The sequence below is a fragment of the Diospyros lotus genome, chromosome 4, assembly GCF_014633365.1.
Source record: "Diospyros lotus cultivar Yz01 chromosome 4, ASM1463336v1, whole genome shotgun sequence".
In the NCBI taxonomy this organism is placed as follows: domain Eukaryota; kingdom Viridiplantae; phylum Streptophyta; class Magnoliopsida; order Ericales; family Ebenaceae; genus Diospyros; species Diospyros lotus.
The window spans coordinates 6,353,943-6,371,389 of NC_068341.1; the positions used below are offsets into that span (position 1 = coordinate 6,353,943).

Below are 17,447 nucleotides of genomic sequence, written 5' to 3' on the forward strand. Positions count from 1 at the left end.
TTGACTTTCAAGAAGACGCAAAAATAATACTGTTTTGCTAAGAAAACTCAAATAGATTGTTGAAATTTGATTGAAAACAACTTGATTACAATTCCTAACTTTTAAGTATATTGATAATGTTTGGCTAATCTAAATCCATCTAATATTTATAACTAAAATTCAACTAGAATTCTAATAGAAATAAATCTAAGTAAAAGTCAACTAGAATCATAATAAAAATAAAATCATAATCAAATATGAAGTAGAATTCTAAATCAAATAGAAACATGAAATAGAATTTTAAATCAAGTAAAATTCTAAAACTTAAGAAGTATTAAAATATAGTTCCGACGTGATCAGGTCGACTTTGAGCCTAGTCTTGATAAGTGATCGCATCATTTAATGAATGTATAGTAAGTATTAGCGAGCCTCTTATTCTTTATAAACTTTAGAAGCTATCTAGAATTTAATATAACCTCCCGTTGTTACCGCACAAGGGCTAACACAAAAAGCAACCGAATTGGGTTGGTAAAAAGACCGTTCTTCCATTGAACTGTCGAACAGATCCCGGCAATGACACTGCGCATTTGAGGTTTTTTTACTCCTTTCTCACTCGCCTAAAAGCCAAAAAGTCACTTGCACACATTACTCACAATGGACAGATGACAGACGACAGATAGAGATGTTAATGAAGCTGGTTCCAGGGCTGACCAAGAAGACAATTGGAAAGGCCCCCTCTGTACAAGTATAAGCGGCACTGAAGTAGCAGCATGTTTTCATTTGGCTGATGGCGGAAGAAGACGTGGGCTGGGCGCCGTGCCCGACGACACAAAAACCAAAAAGCCAGAGAGCAGCGCATGAGCCGGGGCCTTGGCTACTTGTCGCATAGCCAGCCAGCCCGCCAACCAGCCATACGCCACCGCCGCTCCTGTTTTGGACACTTCCCCGATCAAGACAACTCCCCATCCTCAGGCGCCCACTACTACTTTTTGGACTGTCACCTATTTAAAAATTTAATCTCGAAAAATAATTCACACGTAAATTTTAATAAGATTATGAACCCCTTCACCGAATGACGAAGGTAAAGGTAATCTTGTTAATCATCTTAAACAAAGAACCACTCTGAGATGATTCCACCTAAACACTGTTTAAAACCAATGGAGCTACCACTCAGATGATTCAACCTATGCTGCTTTTGTAATTTAGTTCGCTGTCGTTGGATCCAATCCAATGAAAAATCTACACTTGTGACGAGGAATATTTGTAACGGTAACTTGGCTTATATGGGGCCGCCTAACGTCTAGGGATACCGAACCGAAACAAACCCGTTCCGACTAATCCGGTTGGGGCCCCAATGTACCGCAAAACTAGATCATAACAATAAGCAAGTATCAGGGACCCAGAAATATCAGTGCCATCTTTAGAAGATCAAATCAAAACGTCGGCGTATCATCTGTTCCCTCCTTTTGTGCCTTGGCACTTGACAGTGGCCACCATCTCGGGACATCATTGGGAAAATGCAAAGGAAAGAAAAAAAAAAAAAAAAAGCCTAGTGGGTCAAACCCCGATTTGCTAGTTGCAGATAGCAGTGAAGAGGAGAGAGAAAGCATAAAGTTTTCTTCATTTTCCTCCATTGGCTCAAAGCGCCTTTTGCAAGCAAATTTGCACAGAAAAGGCACCTCCTCTCTAATCAAAGCGGAAAACAAACACTTAAAAATCAAATCAAACCCAGATCACTTGGGCTGAACTGCTGACTAAAAGTTAAAAAAAAAAAAAAAATTAGTAGTCACCATGATACTGGATTGAGTTTATAATTCACGTGACCAGGTATATGGGCATGGCAGCAGAGGTTGAGATCCTATGCGGCGGCGGCTCCACGTTAAGGTCCCGGAGGCTGATGTACGGAACCTCCACCTCGCCCCTCCTCGTCGGCGTCAAGGTCCCCGCGAGGGGCCCCGACGACGGCCGGCTGGTGGTGCGGTAAGGCGAGGGCGACCCGCTTCGGCTCTCAGTGATGTACACGGGCCCGGATATTGATTCCCTGCAGCAGGCGCGACCACGGCGGGGCGACCCAATGCCGTCATCGTCGTGATGATTGGCGCGGCTGTGGGCGTGGGTCCAGCGGCGGCTGAAGAAGAGGAGAGCGGCTCTCCACCAGCGGCGCTTGCTCTTCTTGACCCGCTTCGAGTCCTCTTTGGAAATGGGTTTCTGGAGCTTGAAGTGGAGCGGGTCTATGGATCTCGACGAGGTCTCTCGCTTGTGCTTCCTTGCTTCCTCCAGCACCTGCATTTTCACAAGGGCGGGCTTGAAGTGAATCAATGGGAAGTGGATAAAACAGGCAGATATAAGCAAGTAGAAACCAAACCTGGAAGTAATCGATTTGAGGATCAAAGCCATAGTCGCTGAAGTGGTGAGGATCTGGGATAGGAAACACTGGGGACTTGTTTGACATGCTTTTGTGTTTTGTATATATCTCTCTATTCTTCTGTCTCTCTCCCTCTCTGTCTCTCTCTGGTGTATGGTTGGTTTGGATGAATTTAATGTCTGGGTCGTGGTCCTGTTGCTTGAGGGAAAGGGCGAAGATTAATTTGAAGGTTCTGCAGTGGAAAAGGAAAAGGGTAGAGAGAGAGAGAGAGAGAGAGAGTTTGGAGGCTCAAGGGTGGGCGTGGCGTTGGTACTAGGGAACCCTAGTAAATGCAGTCACATTCTTTTTCAGGATTCCAATGGAATGAAAACCCACGCCTGTGTTTTTAAATGCATTTATGATCTCACATGGACATGGCTGAGTGAGGCTGCAGGAAATCTGGGAAAGGGGATTGGGATTTACTGCTGCTAGCTACTGGCCGGGTTAATGAATTACCTCCTCAAGCTCCAAACAGCGAATAGGCCTTGGACTTGGGGATTGTCTTGTTTTGTTTTGTTTTGTGGGACACATGAGATAGATATCCTTCTCCGTTGTTAAGGGTCCACCATTACCGATGGTTGTTGTTACATTTAGAAACGTATCAACTAAAAAAGAAAGTGATCAACGACTTTCAACTTGCCTCCTCATTTTATTGATCACATCGTTGACTGCAGGCTAATTTCTTAGCAAATTTAGTGTTACATTTCATTTAGATGTGTTTCAGACTTGTTAATTGCTTTTATTTCTCAATGATTATATTATTATTATGCAACTAAAAGAGTTTTGCCTCCAAATGAAGTATCCTATATTTAGTTTTGTGGGCGAAGATATGCTTCAATCAATATAACCGCATATAAACAAAATATATATATATATATCTATCTTTAAATACATAAAATATTCCTTATCTTTTAGATTAGTTGAATAATAATAATAATAATATAAAGAGAGCCCAAACCCAAAGGTCTTTAATTCACATTGCTTTCTGTCCAGTGTTTTACCTAACTTTGCCGAAAAAACGCAGCTTTAGGAGGAAAGTAGCATCAAGACATCAGACAGATTGCTTGGGATGAAAGGGCTGTGGCGATGATTGATTGACCAACCAATAATCAAAATGATCGGTTCACCCAGCTTATCTGTCCCACCGTCCAGTCATCAGAGTATAATGCAACACTACAAATGCCAATGATGTGATAACAAAATTAACTGCAGTGGGACTTTTAAGGATAGAAGAAGGCAAAGGCACCAATTGCAGCTTGAGGTTGATCAGGGCTTGATCAGGCAGGCACGTTAGAAATTCTAATTCCTCACCTCACCTTCATTCTTTAACTCGATCTTTTCCCATACTTAAAGATGACTTCTTGTAGTTAATTATTTTGGATCACTAATTTTATTGAAGAAAAAATATCTCATGAGTGGGGAATTGATATCACTCCTTCTTAGCTTATACTTAGCTTCAAATAATATTTATTTAATTATTTTTATATGTAATCATTTTTTTTATTTATTTATCAATTAACGATAGAATAAGAGATCAATTATCATGACTTTGAAACTTCCATACCACTACTTGAGATTTTAGATTAGTTCACATATTAAATAGTGTATTATATAGTTTTCCTTTTCTTTGTAAATAATAGTGTATTATTGTTAAATTCGTTTTAAATTTTTATTAATTTAATTTGGAAACTTATGATTATAATTAAATAAACATAAAAATGTATACACATAAATTTAGTCTAAAAATATATGAATCACAAAGTTTTGATTTCATCATGTATAAGGAAAGGGGTGTGAAATGATGAATTTAAAGATGTAAGCATTTGAATGGAGTTGGAATTTTTTATTAGGAAGGTGAGAGAGGCTGTTGACAGACACTTGATGACGACTAAAAAGGAAGGGTGGGGGTGAAATAATAATAATGAATTACCAAGAAAAACTTGTGATCTCAACTCATCTAATGATTGTCTTAATCTATGGTGAAGAAAGACCATCACCATGATCAGTCTTTCCCCATGTTATGTCGGGCTAGGTGCGAGGAGCGACTGAGATAAACGATTTTATCTTTTGAACCAAGAAAGACAACCACCACACTCCATACTTATCACGTGACTTAGTCCTATCTCGTTTCAATTCTTTTTCTCTCTCACTTAAATATTTATGTATTTTTAATTTCTTTTCTTTACTTAAGCCACGCCACCTAGTCTTATTCTCCAAATCCCTGGACGAGGTGGACCTTGGACCTTTTGTTGGGTTCTGGTCCAAAAGTAAGTTTTGAGGCAGGCGGCCTAATTTCCAGGCCTTACCCTACGCTCCCGGGCCATCAAAGTTGCTGATGAGTAGGTGCTGTCCAGTCAAGTGGTAAGTGGATCCGTTGGGTTATAATAATAATAAGTATACCCCCAACAACAACAACAACAAATTTCAGCAGTGGCGCAGTTGATGAAACTAGTATAATTTGCCAACTATCCCACGAGCCCTCTAATAATTGCACTCACTAATACAGGTAAATATTTTCAAAGGGCATATATACATCATATTTTGTATTTGTTGTCAAATCCCATAATCGTATTTTGTTTTCCCTATTTCTTTCTGCTGCTAAATTACGACTATAATGTTGTTTATTGAAAAAATAAATGAACAAATAAGTATATATATGGACATATATGACATTGATATGAGAGGTCGGGTCGGCTGCTGCTGCTTAGCCTAATACAACGGAACCAATCCACAACAATAATCAATAAAAAGAAGGTAACACGGAATTTAAACATGTGAAAAGCCGGAGGGTATACAAGTCATTTCGTCAACCCCGCGTCACGCTCGGCGTCTATTAGACTGCGAGCAGTGCTAATCGCAGACCTAAGCGCAACTACTCAGAAACCATCAAGAACCTTCCCCCGCACCCCCCCCCCCCCCCCCCCCCCCTTCCTTCTCTCCTTTCTCTCTCTCTCCCCCGCCCGCCCCCCGCCTCAAATACCAATTCTATCTATCTCACACCACAATTCTCACTCTCCAGCTCTCTCTCTCTCTCCCTCTCTCTCTGTTCAACATTCTCAGACCAAAATGGGTCGTCCAAAGGGGCCTGTTACGAACTCCTCGCCGGACAACGGTAACTTTGCGCTCAGTGGCAGGATAATGCTCAGCGCAATCGTGATTCTCTTCGCCGTGGTGGTTTTAATGATCTGCCTCCACATCTACGCCCGCTGGTACCTCCTCCGCACCCGCCAACGCCAACGCCTCCGCCGCCGCAGCCGACGCCGCACCCACCTGATCTTCTACGTCGAGCCCAACGCCCCCGCCGCCTCCCGTGGCCTCGACGGCTCCGTCCTCAGCTCCCTCCCGGTCTTCGTCTACTCCGCCGCCGCCCAGCCCGATGCGCTAGAATGCGCCGTGTGCTTGTGCGAGTTCGAAGAGAATGAGAAGGCCCGTTTATTGCCCAAATGCAAACACAGCTTCCACACGGAGTGCATTGACATGTGGTTTCATTCCCATTCCACTTGCCCCCTTTGCCGGTCGTCGGTGGAGGCGGTGCCGGAGTGCGGCTCCAACGTTGTTGTTTCGGTCGGCGAACCAGATGGTGCCGAAGCGGCTTCGAGTTCCAGTCCTTGTGCCGCGTGCCGGCAGCAGGAAGATGCTTCGTCCTCATCGTTGGCTGATCGAAGGAAGGCGTTCGAGCCGGCAAACGTGAGGATCGATGTGCCGAGTAGGTCCGAGTTGGTGGATGAGTTGGGGCTGAGTTCGCCGGCGAGTCATGGTACCAAATCGCCGTCGAGTCGTTTGCTGTCGCTTAGGAGAATCCTGAGCATGAACAGGAAGGGGCCGGCGGTTTCTCCGTCTTCAGAGCTGGGAACGAGTTGCGGGGTTGGCACGGCTGAGTTGGAAACGGAGTGTGGAGGGCACGAGTCGAGTCGGCATCAGACACCGAGGTGAGGCCGACAATCCGAAAGGGAACGTAATTTGAGTCACGCGATTGATGAAACATTCGACGACGAATTGTGTGTCTGTAAAGGCGCATGGCCATTTGCCGGCCTTTCACGGCATAATAATAATGAATTAGTATTGACGTGGCAGAAGACGAAGAGTGGTGGATTAGTATTAGTAATAGTAGTAGTAATAATAATAGAGTAACAGTACGCAGTCTTTGCGGACTCGGAATAGTCAGTGGCGCTCGTCCAGTCCAGTATACATGGGATGGGAGCAGGAACGAATCATTTTATTTGATTTTTTATCTTTTATGTATTCTGGTTGGTTTACTTTACTAGTGGTGTAAAAAGAAAGATAGATAGACAGATAGGAGGAGGAGTTCTTCTTGTGAACATAATAATAATAATCTTAAAAAATATGTTTCTTTGTTTGCTTGCTGTGCTACTACTTCACGTCCCATTTCAAATAATCTCTCTTTCATTTATTTAATAAATAAAAGAGATAAGAAATTTTTATCCCAATTTAAATTCAGTTACCGAATTTATAGTATCATCCAGACCAGAGTTAAAAAGGTTTATATATATTTAATTCAAAATTCAAGGACTGACAGATTAGAGACCCCACGCATATATATGTATATTACCGAAATGGAATTTGACATTAATTATTATTATGGTGTAGTTTAAAAAATATCAAGAGTTATTTGGGATGAGATTTTGGGTTTAAGTATTAATTATGGGATTTGTTTTTGTGTTCCATTTATTCTCGTCAAATGATATCAATTCAATACGGCATAAAAAAAATATAGAAATGAAAAATAAATATAATATGAAATAAAAATAATATTTTCTAAAAATAGTAAAAAAATACAAAATACATAAATAAAAATATATGTGAATCTTTTTGTAAATATAATTTTTAATTAAAAAAATAGTTATTCAATTTAAAAGTATACATAAATTCTATTCTATAATAAATTAAAGAAATAAATTTTTTAAGTTAGAGACAATTAGAGATAGAATTTTTTCAATTTTTAATTTTTTTGAGATAAAAATATCTTTTTGATATTTTTATAATATTACGAAACGATTCTAAATTTATAAAAAGGCCCACAAACATTTTTTTTTTTTGCCGTTTTTAGTATTTTTGAAATGCCCTCGAGATGTTACTGTGCATCAAAGTTCAATACTAAAAAGTGATATTAATATTTCCTTTTTTAATAAAAAAAAATTGATATCAAAGTTAGTTACCTAACAATTTTTAATACTAAAAAAAATGAATATTAATAATAAATTAGAAAATGACCCTTTCCATTACTTAATAAAAACATAAGAAATTTGCATGATTAAGAAAAAGGTATAATAAAAAATTTAACGGTGCATTTGAGAAGGTGAAAATGTAAGTCGGATTCATTATTCATTCAAATTTTAAGAAATTTTATCAAATAATTTTTTTAATAAAATTTGAAAAGTAATTTTTTTTTTTAAATCAAAAAATTAAAAACCTTAACGAATGATGTGAGAATTAAAATTTCATAAAATAAAAATTCTGTCATACTTTTGACTCCCAATCAAACACACGGTAAAGCTAGAATGATGTTCAAATATTGAATGTCTTAAACATAAATGAAGCCGTTAAAGAGTATTATACAATGTTAAGCCTTGAGCGTTATAATAATAAATAAATAATGGCAGGGTATTAAGGAAAATAAGTATTTAAGACGAGGGTAGAAAGGGAAAATGCAAATGGGAAAGAAAAAAAGGGCTGTAGATATTATTATAATGGGTAGACTTTGACTCTTACTCTCTGGCATAATAATAGTCTTTGCAATTGAGTTGAGTTGATGTGGAGTGGTGGCGAAAGTCCTTAAACCCGACGAGAAACGTGACGGAAGCGTCTTTGCAATTGCAAGGCCATGGCAACACGGCATCAGAATTTAGGAGGGAGGGAGGAAGAATCTTCTTTGAAACGCAATGTTAGACTTAGAAGTTGACAGTCCCCCCTCTCTCTCTCTCTCTCGCCACTATTTCCACACGCTTTCTTCCCTTTTGCATTTTGTCGTGACAAAAAATATTATTATTGTATGATAAATAAAGTCTTGAAAGAAAGAAACATCGGGGATTAAGGTTAACGCTCACTGATTGTCTGATTGATTACCACTTGTCTATATGTTACCAGCTACTTACCAAATTGTTATTATTAATTGAAATACAAGAAGGGAAGGGAAGGAGAGAGAGAGAGAGATGGTGGTTTGTCAACCTATCTATAGATAAGGTTGTATGTACAAGTAGCAAAATCTGGTTGGGTTTTCCTTGTTGATAATGAATTTTGTGTTCCCCTTATTGATAATAATTTTAAATAATAAATAACTGCATCTTATATTTAAATATTATGTATTTATATATTGTATTTTGTTTTTTAATTAATTAAATAAATTATTTAAAACATGATATATTTATTATCAACTAATAAAATTGTTTAATTATTATAAATAAAATATGATTAATCTAAAAATAAGATACATTTATTGCTATTTAATCATTTCCCTAAAAACACTAGTTGTTATTATTATTGTTTTTCGATAAGATATATTTATTATATCTCTTTTTTAATACAACAACAACAACAACATATCTAGCCTTTATCCCACTATGTGGGGTCGGCTACATGAATTCTAGACTTCCATGTATTTCTGTCTTTTGTCATATCCTCATTTAGATCTATATATTTCATATCAAATTTTAATGTTTCTCCCAAAGTCTTTTTGGGTCTACCTCTACCTCTTTTTGTGACTAATTGTTCTATTTCATCAACTCTCCTCACATGAGCGTCTCTTAGTCTCTTTCTCACATGACCAAACCATCTTAGTCTAGTCTCTCTCATCTTCTCCTCGATTGGCACTACTCCTACCTTATTACGAATAACTTCATTTTTAATTTTATTATTTCTTGTATGTCCGCACATCCATCTTAACATCCTCATCTCCGCTACACTCGTCTTTTGCTCATGCTGGTATTTGACTGCCCAACATTCTGAGCCATACAACAAAACTGGTCTTATAGCTGTCATATAGAATTTTCTTTTCAATTTTAATGGAATTTTACCATCACATAACACCCCCGATGCATTTCTCTATTTTAGCCAACCTGCCTTAATTCTATGTGCGACATCCTCGTGGATTTCTCCATCTTTTTGAATCACTGATCCCAAATATCGAAAATAGTCATTTCTTTGTAAGATTTGGTCTTCTAATTTTATTATAACATCATCCACTCTTGCATTTTTACTAAATTTGCATTCCATATATTCTGTTTTCTTTCTACTTAATTTAAATCCCTTAGATTCTAAATTGTTTCTCCACAACTCAACCTTAGTGTTCACTCCTTCTTTTGTTTCATCCACCAACACTATGTCGTCTACAAATAGCATACACCATGGCACATCTGTCTGAATATCTTTAGTGAGTTCATCCATTACTAGGGCAAATAAGTATGAGCTTAGTGCAGAACCTTGATGCAGTCATATTGTAGTTGTAAATGGTTCAGTATCCCCTCCGCATGTTCTGAGCATTGTCTCTACACCATGAAACATGTCCTTAAGGACTTGTATATAGGCTATTTTGACTCCTTTCTTCTCTAAAACCCTCCATAATACTTTTCTAGGGACCCTATCATAGGCCTTTTCTAGATCTATAAACACCATATGTAGGTCCTTCTGATGATCTCGATACCTTTCCATTAGACGCCTCAGTAAATATATAGCTTCCATTGTTGACTTACCAGGCATGAAACCAAACTGATTTTCTGACACCTTTGTTTTCTTTCTGAGCCTCTGCTCTATTACTCTCTCCCAGAGTTTCATGGTATGACTCATTAACTCAATTAATTAAATTATTTAAAATATGACACATTTATCATCAACCAATAAGATTGTTTGGTTATTGAAAATAAAATATAATAAATATATTTTATTCAAAAATAAAGTGCATTTATTGTTATTTAACCATTGTTATTGGTATTTCCCGTATTACCTCTTATGGGTTAGGCTTGATCCAACAAGTTGGTCCAATCGCCTAAAACCTAGTAAGCCCAAGCTGAGCTCGTTAAGACAAGTTTACACATCGCTAAAACCCGAGCTCGGATCGCGAAACAAAGTGAGCTCTCAGCGATATGCTCAACGAGGTCCTAGTAATTCTTCCAACTTGCTAGCCTAGCCGTTCAAACTATTTAGTTCGCATAACAACATTGTTGCTGAATAATCGAAGGCAGGGATCGATCTACTTTATCCGATGCAAATCAAATCCCTTATAATACGGAGCCGCACTCCCGATTTTATTGAATGGATAAAGACATCTTGTTCCTATGATGTTATTTTTTCACTCTTGTATTTTATGCAACTGTAAATACTTCTTACTATAAATAGGGGTCGAAAATACCATTGTAGGGGAAAGGACAACAAGAATAATATACTGTTACTCTGACAAAATATCCAGAGAACAGTCATGGAATATGCATCATTCTGGTCTAATCACGTAAAAATTTATTGTATCCATTTTATTTTATTCTTCCTTCTTGTGTTTCAACTTATTTATTCATTACGGAACTACAAATTACAGTCGGCTGGTTTTGAACATGGACAACCATAATCTTAAATCAATAGTTAATATTACTTACAAAGTAATGTTTATATATTAATCAAGATATAAATTAAAAAAATATAAAATATGAAAAATATTCTAAATTTATGTAGAGAGTTAAGTTTTAGAGGTTTCATTTTTCAGTTTTTAAAGGAAGACAACTTTATTGAATTTGCCATGGTATATAATAGGAGGCAAAAATATAAATGATTTAATGAATTGGCCTTGAATTTGGCATTTTCCTGGGTTAGACGCCCTTTGTTTGCAAAGCCTGAAACCACCAAACGATGGGTTTTTGGTGGGGGCAGCAATTTGACCAACAAAAAGAAGACTTGTCCCACATCGTCGATTGACATCCGAAAATTTTTCTTTATAATGGATGACTAAGAGGAGTGCATCACGCCGAGCTAGGTTGCGTTAGCTTGTGACCCAGGCGGGGGCATTAGAGTGGCTGGACAATGGCTTGATCCATCGTGGCAGGGCTTGCGGACTGCAGTTCCCGGTCTGCCCGGTCCAAGTAGGGAGCTGGGCCATGCGGCCCGGGCGAAGGCCCGAGCCTCATGACTCCTAGAGAGGAGGGCAAAGCGTGAGGCTGGCTTCACAGAGCAGCGACAACTTCCCGCTCTCGACGGTGGAAGAATAACAGGCCGGAGCACTTCCGGCCCATATTGTCACATGGGTCTTCTCAATTGGACAGCCACCTTTTTCTTTAAAGAATGCTTGAGCCGTGTCATTTGTCTAGCACTTTTGACATATTAAAATATTCGTTTGTTGGGAGTAAAATTGAACACAATAATAATGCTAGTGATACAACACAATTATTTTCTTGTTAAACCCACAATTAGCTTAGGGGAGAGAATCTGGAAAATTTTTGCTTATTTATGGTATTTAAATTGGTCTCTTTATTAAGAATAATCTACTTACCTCTCTAATATAGTCAGGCCACACTCAAGTAGCCTTTGTTTTATATTTTGCATTGACTTATCTTTGAAAGCTCCAAACAGAACAACTCCAATTTTGCATGGAAGAGTCTTCCTAAGCAGGCTTTGGTTTAGACATTAAAGAGTTTTTCTATCACCCACCCGTTTAGTGGTGGTTATAAACACCTGGACCATTATCACACAGAATGAATCAAAATCTCATTCCAATTATGTCCAATCCAAACAACACCCTTTGAAATTCCAGCAACATCTCACACGTTTCTTTTCAAGCACCATGACAAGATGAAATACCTTAAAACTAAAATAGACAACAAATAGTAATAATAATTGTTGTTAAGAGTTGTCACTATCACGAATGCAGCCTGATGCCGCAAAGCAAAGGAAAACATCCATTTCTGTGATAATCAAAGATGCCTTGTTTAACTGCTTTGCCTAGAAAAAGCTTAATATCCCAGTAGTATAAGTAGTTGGGAAAATCATTCACCATGTGGTAGTTGAGTGATAATGGCCCCTACATTTAAAAGTTCATGTATTTGTAGGATAACAGTACCTTCCCCCCCCCCCCCCCACAAAAAAAAAAAAAAAAAAAAAAAATTCGTATCATAAGAATGTCAAGATAACTAACCCGAAAGTTTTCAAAGCATCCTATTTGATAAATAAAACAAAATCAAAGCTCAGATAGGTCATACATAACAACAACATGCATATGTTTGTTTACTTATCCCACATCGCGTATCTATAACAGAGCATACTTCCTTATAATAGACACGGGAAATTCCATCATGTCGCCGAGCTAAGTAGCGTTAGCTTGTGACCCGGACGGGGGCATTAAGATGACTTGGACAATGGCTTGGCCCATTGTGGCAGGGCCTGGGCCAGCAAATGCTGGCCTGCCCGCTCCAAGTTGGGAGTTGGGTCATGCAGCCCGGGCGAAGGCCCGAGCCTCATGGCTCCTAAAGAGGAGGGCAATGCGTGAGGCTGGCTTCACAGAGCAGCGTTAACTTCCCGCTCTGGACAGTGGACGGATAGCGGGCCGTCGCACCCCTGGCCCATATTGCCTCATGGATCGGGTCAATTGCACGGCCACCCTTTTTTTCTGGCAATCGTAGAGATTCCTTTTGATTAAAGCACCCTGTTTGAACTTGAAGGGTAAACTAGTGGAAGAAGCAGACTGGATGCGAGTCTTGTCTCTCTCATGGGAGAATAAAGATTAAAGATGTTCAACGTTATCCTCAAGTCGTCGTTGTTTTCATTTTGGGTCAAGTGACTTAGGGAGTAAGATAAAAATATTTTCTTAAATATCCAAGAGAATCTAATCTAATTAAAGACCACGTAAAGTTAACCAACAACATGTTATAAATATTTTCATCTCTCACAAGTATGCATAATTATGGTTTTTTCACTAATTAATTGTCTCTGTGTTAAACGCCAAAGTTAACCAACAACATGTGTGTACATTTATATATATATATATATATATCAAGCCTCAGTCCATCAAAATAGGTTATATATCAGTATAAATATTAGATTTGAAGCTTCTAATAATGTAAAGCTTAGTTTAAGAATTAGAGAAATAAGATGTCTTTGGCACAATATGATCGAGTAGGTGGGATAAGAAGAAAATATTCATTGAACGCCAAGTGGAGCACAATTTCTGACTTGATATTTTGATCCAGCACAGCGCCCAATTGATGATAAGGATATATACGCTTTTGCCATGCAACAAATTAAATGTTTGGAATGGCCGATATATATATATTGATCATATCCACTGCCACTCGACTTTATACGATGAGAATCCACAAAAAAAGAGAAAGTCCATGGTTATCTGATTGCTATATATAAAAGGGCTTCTAGCCTTATAACAAACCAAAAACCAAACCAAATACACTTAAGCTCAGATTTGTACACTGTGAGCCAAGTTCCAATATGGCACCACAGGCAGACCTCTCTACGATTGCGCAGGAAGGCTTCGGTCTCATCGAAGAATACCATGGCCGGACGACTAGCAGGAAGAAGCCTGCGGCCGCTCCTCCGCCTCCCCATCATCATCATCATCAAGAGCCTCTACTTCATCAGCAGCAGAAAGCATATTCATACTTGAGGTCTATGCCTATGGTTCACCCCACGGCCGATCCAATTATTTGTCGATACAAGGGAGCCCAAACTTATGATGTGGTTTTCATTACAGAAACTATAGTTACACATAGTATGGTCTGCTCAAGCAAGCTCTTCTAATGTTTTCTTAACTTCCCTTTTTTCCTTTTTTTTTCTTGTTTTCTTGGATTTTCTTCTTCTTTTCTTTTTTCTTCTTGTGTATGTTTGGGATACATACTCCTCTCAGTAGTGTCAGAAACCGACATGCATGTAGAGAAAAGAACCCTCCTCCCCCCTACCCACAAAGAAAGAAAAAAAAAGAAAGGTAAATGGAAGAGTGATAGATCTGCTCTCCTTGTAGAATAATGGAGCTTTGATATGTTAGCTATATGTAATGTAGCTATTTAGACTTGCTAGAAGTTTCAGAAAGTAAAAGAAAAAGCTTTATGTTCACCGACTCTATTCACTTCGTCTCTCTCTCTCTCTCTCTCTCTCTCTCCCTCTCTCGCTTCTGCAGAGTAGGTTGTGTGCTATGTATATATCTTGAATAGGCAGGCAACACACAACACACTCTAATTAAGTGTTCTCTTATTATGGTGGAGCTGTTAAATATGAGCATTAAACCAAAATCTATGTAATTAGTCTATCTTGAAAAAAAAAAAAAAAAGTATCCCATGTGATATCGCCAAAAAGAATTATACAATATACTATTGGTTTTAATAGTATCAAAAAGTTTTGAGGTTTAGAATTTAGACTGGGTGGTTAGTTTTGCAACATACGATTAGTTTTAATAGTATAAAAAAGTTTAAGATTTAGAATTTAGAATGGGCGGTTAGTTTTGCAATATATGATTGGTTTATGTATACATTATGATGTCGAAAAATTAATTCTATTTACAGATTAATATATCTAATTTCTCTAATATAATAGGACGGGCGTGACTGTTAATCTTGATTCTTGGTTTCGTTTTTGGAAGATTCATTTGGATAGGTACTTGTCCCAGGACATCTAGGATTGGCTATCCTTAATTTATCTTAAATTCCTGTAAATTAGCTTCCCCAGTTCACAAGCTAAAACCAAATTCTTGATCTTTGTGGCAGTATTTAAAAGATTTGGAAGCATAAAAACTCAAGAATCAAGTGTGGGTCTTATCATTTAAATTTGCTCCAGATTAACACATCAAAAGCATAAAATGGATTCACAAGTGGAAGCTTGAGAGTGGTGCCCGCCAAATGTACAGGAAGAACATACATATTCAACTTTGAGATGATATCTACCGGTCTGAGAATCCTATCTCTTTATGGTCACTGTCTAGAAATCATTAATGTATTATTCAGCTCAGTCTACCAACAGTGCTCAAAATGGGATTGATCAATTTTGTTAGTCAACTTATCAGAAACCAAATGAACCAGATTTAGTGCAAATCAAGGCTAGCATGGATTTGCAGATAAAACTATTTGATCTACAAGAGTAATGTATCAAATCTCAAATCTTCCTGAGTTTGGTTGGTGGATGGCTATATGAATTGTAACTAGTGATCATCCATGATGATCTTGTGATTGAGAACAATAATAAGACATTAGAAGTTGTGTTTAAGGTCAAGGATATATAAGGTTTTCCTCAAGGCCAAGAGACTTGAGAAGTAAGATTGGAACCTTCCTTTTCCCATAACACAGGGGTATCTAAATAAAGAAAACCAAACAAATAGTATTGTGCTTTGCTTGCTTTATTCTGTTAGTATAATAACATGTTTGAGTCCCGCAGATGATAAGCCCCTTCAAGTAAAAGAAAATGGCACTTATAGAGGATTTTTATATAAAAGAATAATATATAGAAATAATATTTTGTATGATTGTAATATTCACTTTGACAAAGACTTTTTATTTAATATACAGATAATAATAAGTTATATTATTTTATATAAAGATTTTGTATAAAATTTCTGTTTGTAACATATTATTACCCCCAAGTACGTGAAAGGAAAATTAAAAAGACTTAGAAAAATATTCTTATACAAAATTTTCATAAAAAAAAATCATAAAGAATGATGGAGAAGTACGTACGTATCACATATAACTCGAGTAAGTGCCCTGTGTGAATGAACATTTACTCTTTTACCATATTTCTATTTGATTATCCCAAACCTCTAAAGGCAATAAACTTATCTTACTAACTAAGCAGCACTAGATATGCATGGAGAGGATCCCACCATAAGGTGGGAATGTTAATTAATTAAAAGCCTGCCTTGACCCAGATATATATATATATATATATATATGGTTCTAGCTGCAGCAAATCTCATCACCATCTATATACAGGAAGCTTAATTAATCTTCTTCTGGTTGCAGTGGTCTTCTTCATCAAAGGGCAGCCGCATGATGATGATGATGATGAGGAGGAGGAGGAGGAGGTTGGAATAATGGAAGCCATTGAAGTGCCGCCAAAAAGAAAGATGATGGTTAAGGCTGCTATGAAACAGAGGTTGTTAAGGCTGCTTTGGCCAGGGAATAATATGGTTGTTAAGGATGCTGCTGCTGGCCGAGGATTAATCCTTGGCTCCGACAAAAAACCGAGGTGGTTGTTTTCTGGTAGATTACAAGAAGAAGCAGCATCGTGTTCGCGCTGTGCCCCTACAGAGAACAGCGTCGGAGATTGGGATACAATTGAGTCATGGTATACTGTCATAATTAATAATATATGTCCTATATATGGTGTAGCTTAATTATGTGGTGGAATAATGTTGTTTCTATATATGACCTAAAATTACTGGCTTTTTATATTACAGTAGCAGCCTCTGCTGTTGCTGTTCTAAATTTGATGCTATCCCTGGGTCTGGGGTTTAGTGGTGTTGATGCTTCACGTAGAATTAATTAATTCAAGGGTTTGGAGAATAGGCATGTTGATCTTCTTTCCTGCCAGGGGCGGATCTGGATCTAGGGGCCTCAGCCCTCCCAACAAATTTGTCCTGAAATTTGGACCATTTGAAAGGGGAGAGGGGCTATAATGAATGATGGATCTGCGGCCAGCCCTCCCGCAGATCCATCTCTGAATCCACTTCTGTTCCTACCTTAACCTCCAAGGTCTAACACAAGCAATATTACAATAGAAGGCCACATAGGGCCCTACATACAATATCTATAGCCTAGCTATTATCATATGCTATTACCTAAAATCCTTTCACTTACCATAAGAAAATTGATGAACTAGATCGAAGTGAACCGAATCATGCATTTTGGATTGATTTTATGGTTCAAATGTTAGGTTAGAATTTTAAAAAAATTAAGAACTGATATATTTGGTTTGGTTACTAATTTTTTTTTTTTTTCAAATCGTGATTCAAACTGAACTAGAACTGATATTATACTTATATATATTATAATATTTTGAAAGAGAAATGTGTTGATGTTGCTATTGAATTTTTTGTGCTGTTGTTAAGAATTTGAGTGTTTGACTTGCAAGGAAT

At 37.8% G+C, this 17,447-nt stretch overlaps 2 protein-coding genes across 2 annotated transcripts; one reads left to right on the forward strand and one right to left on the reverse strand.

Moving 5' to 3' along the window:
- Nucleotides 1-1,371: 1,371 nt before the first annotated feature.
- Nucleotides 1,372-2,873, reverse strand: LOC127800141 (uncharacterized). Its single transcript, XM_052334589.1, has 2 exons — nucleotides 2,345-2,873; nucleotides 1,372-2,262 (listed from the first exon to the last, which is right to left on the reverse strand). Exons 1-2 carry the CDS (start codon nucleotides 2,429-2,431, stop codon nucleotides 1,795-1,797), a joined length of 555 nt encoding a protein of 184 aa, XP_052190549.1. The 5' UTR covers nucleotides 2,432-2,873; the 3' UTR covers nucleotides 1,372-1,794.
- A 2,473-nt stretch (nucleotides 2,874-5,346) lies between these two features.
- On the forward strand, nucleotides 5,347-6,741 carry LOC127798787 (RING-H2 finger protein ATL2). Its single transcript, XM_052332390.1, has one exon. It carries the CDS (start codon nucleotides 5,450-5,452, stop codon nucleotides 6,314-6,316), a length of 867 nt encoding a protein of 288 aa, XP_052188350.1. The 5' UTR covers nucleotides 5,347-5,449; the 3' UTR covers nucleotides 6,317-6,741.
- Nucleotides 6,742-17,447: the final 10,706 nt, after the last annotated feature.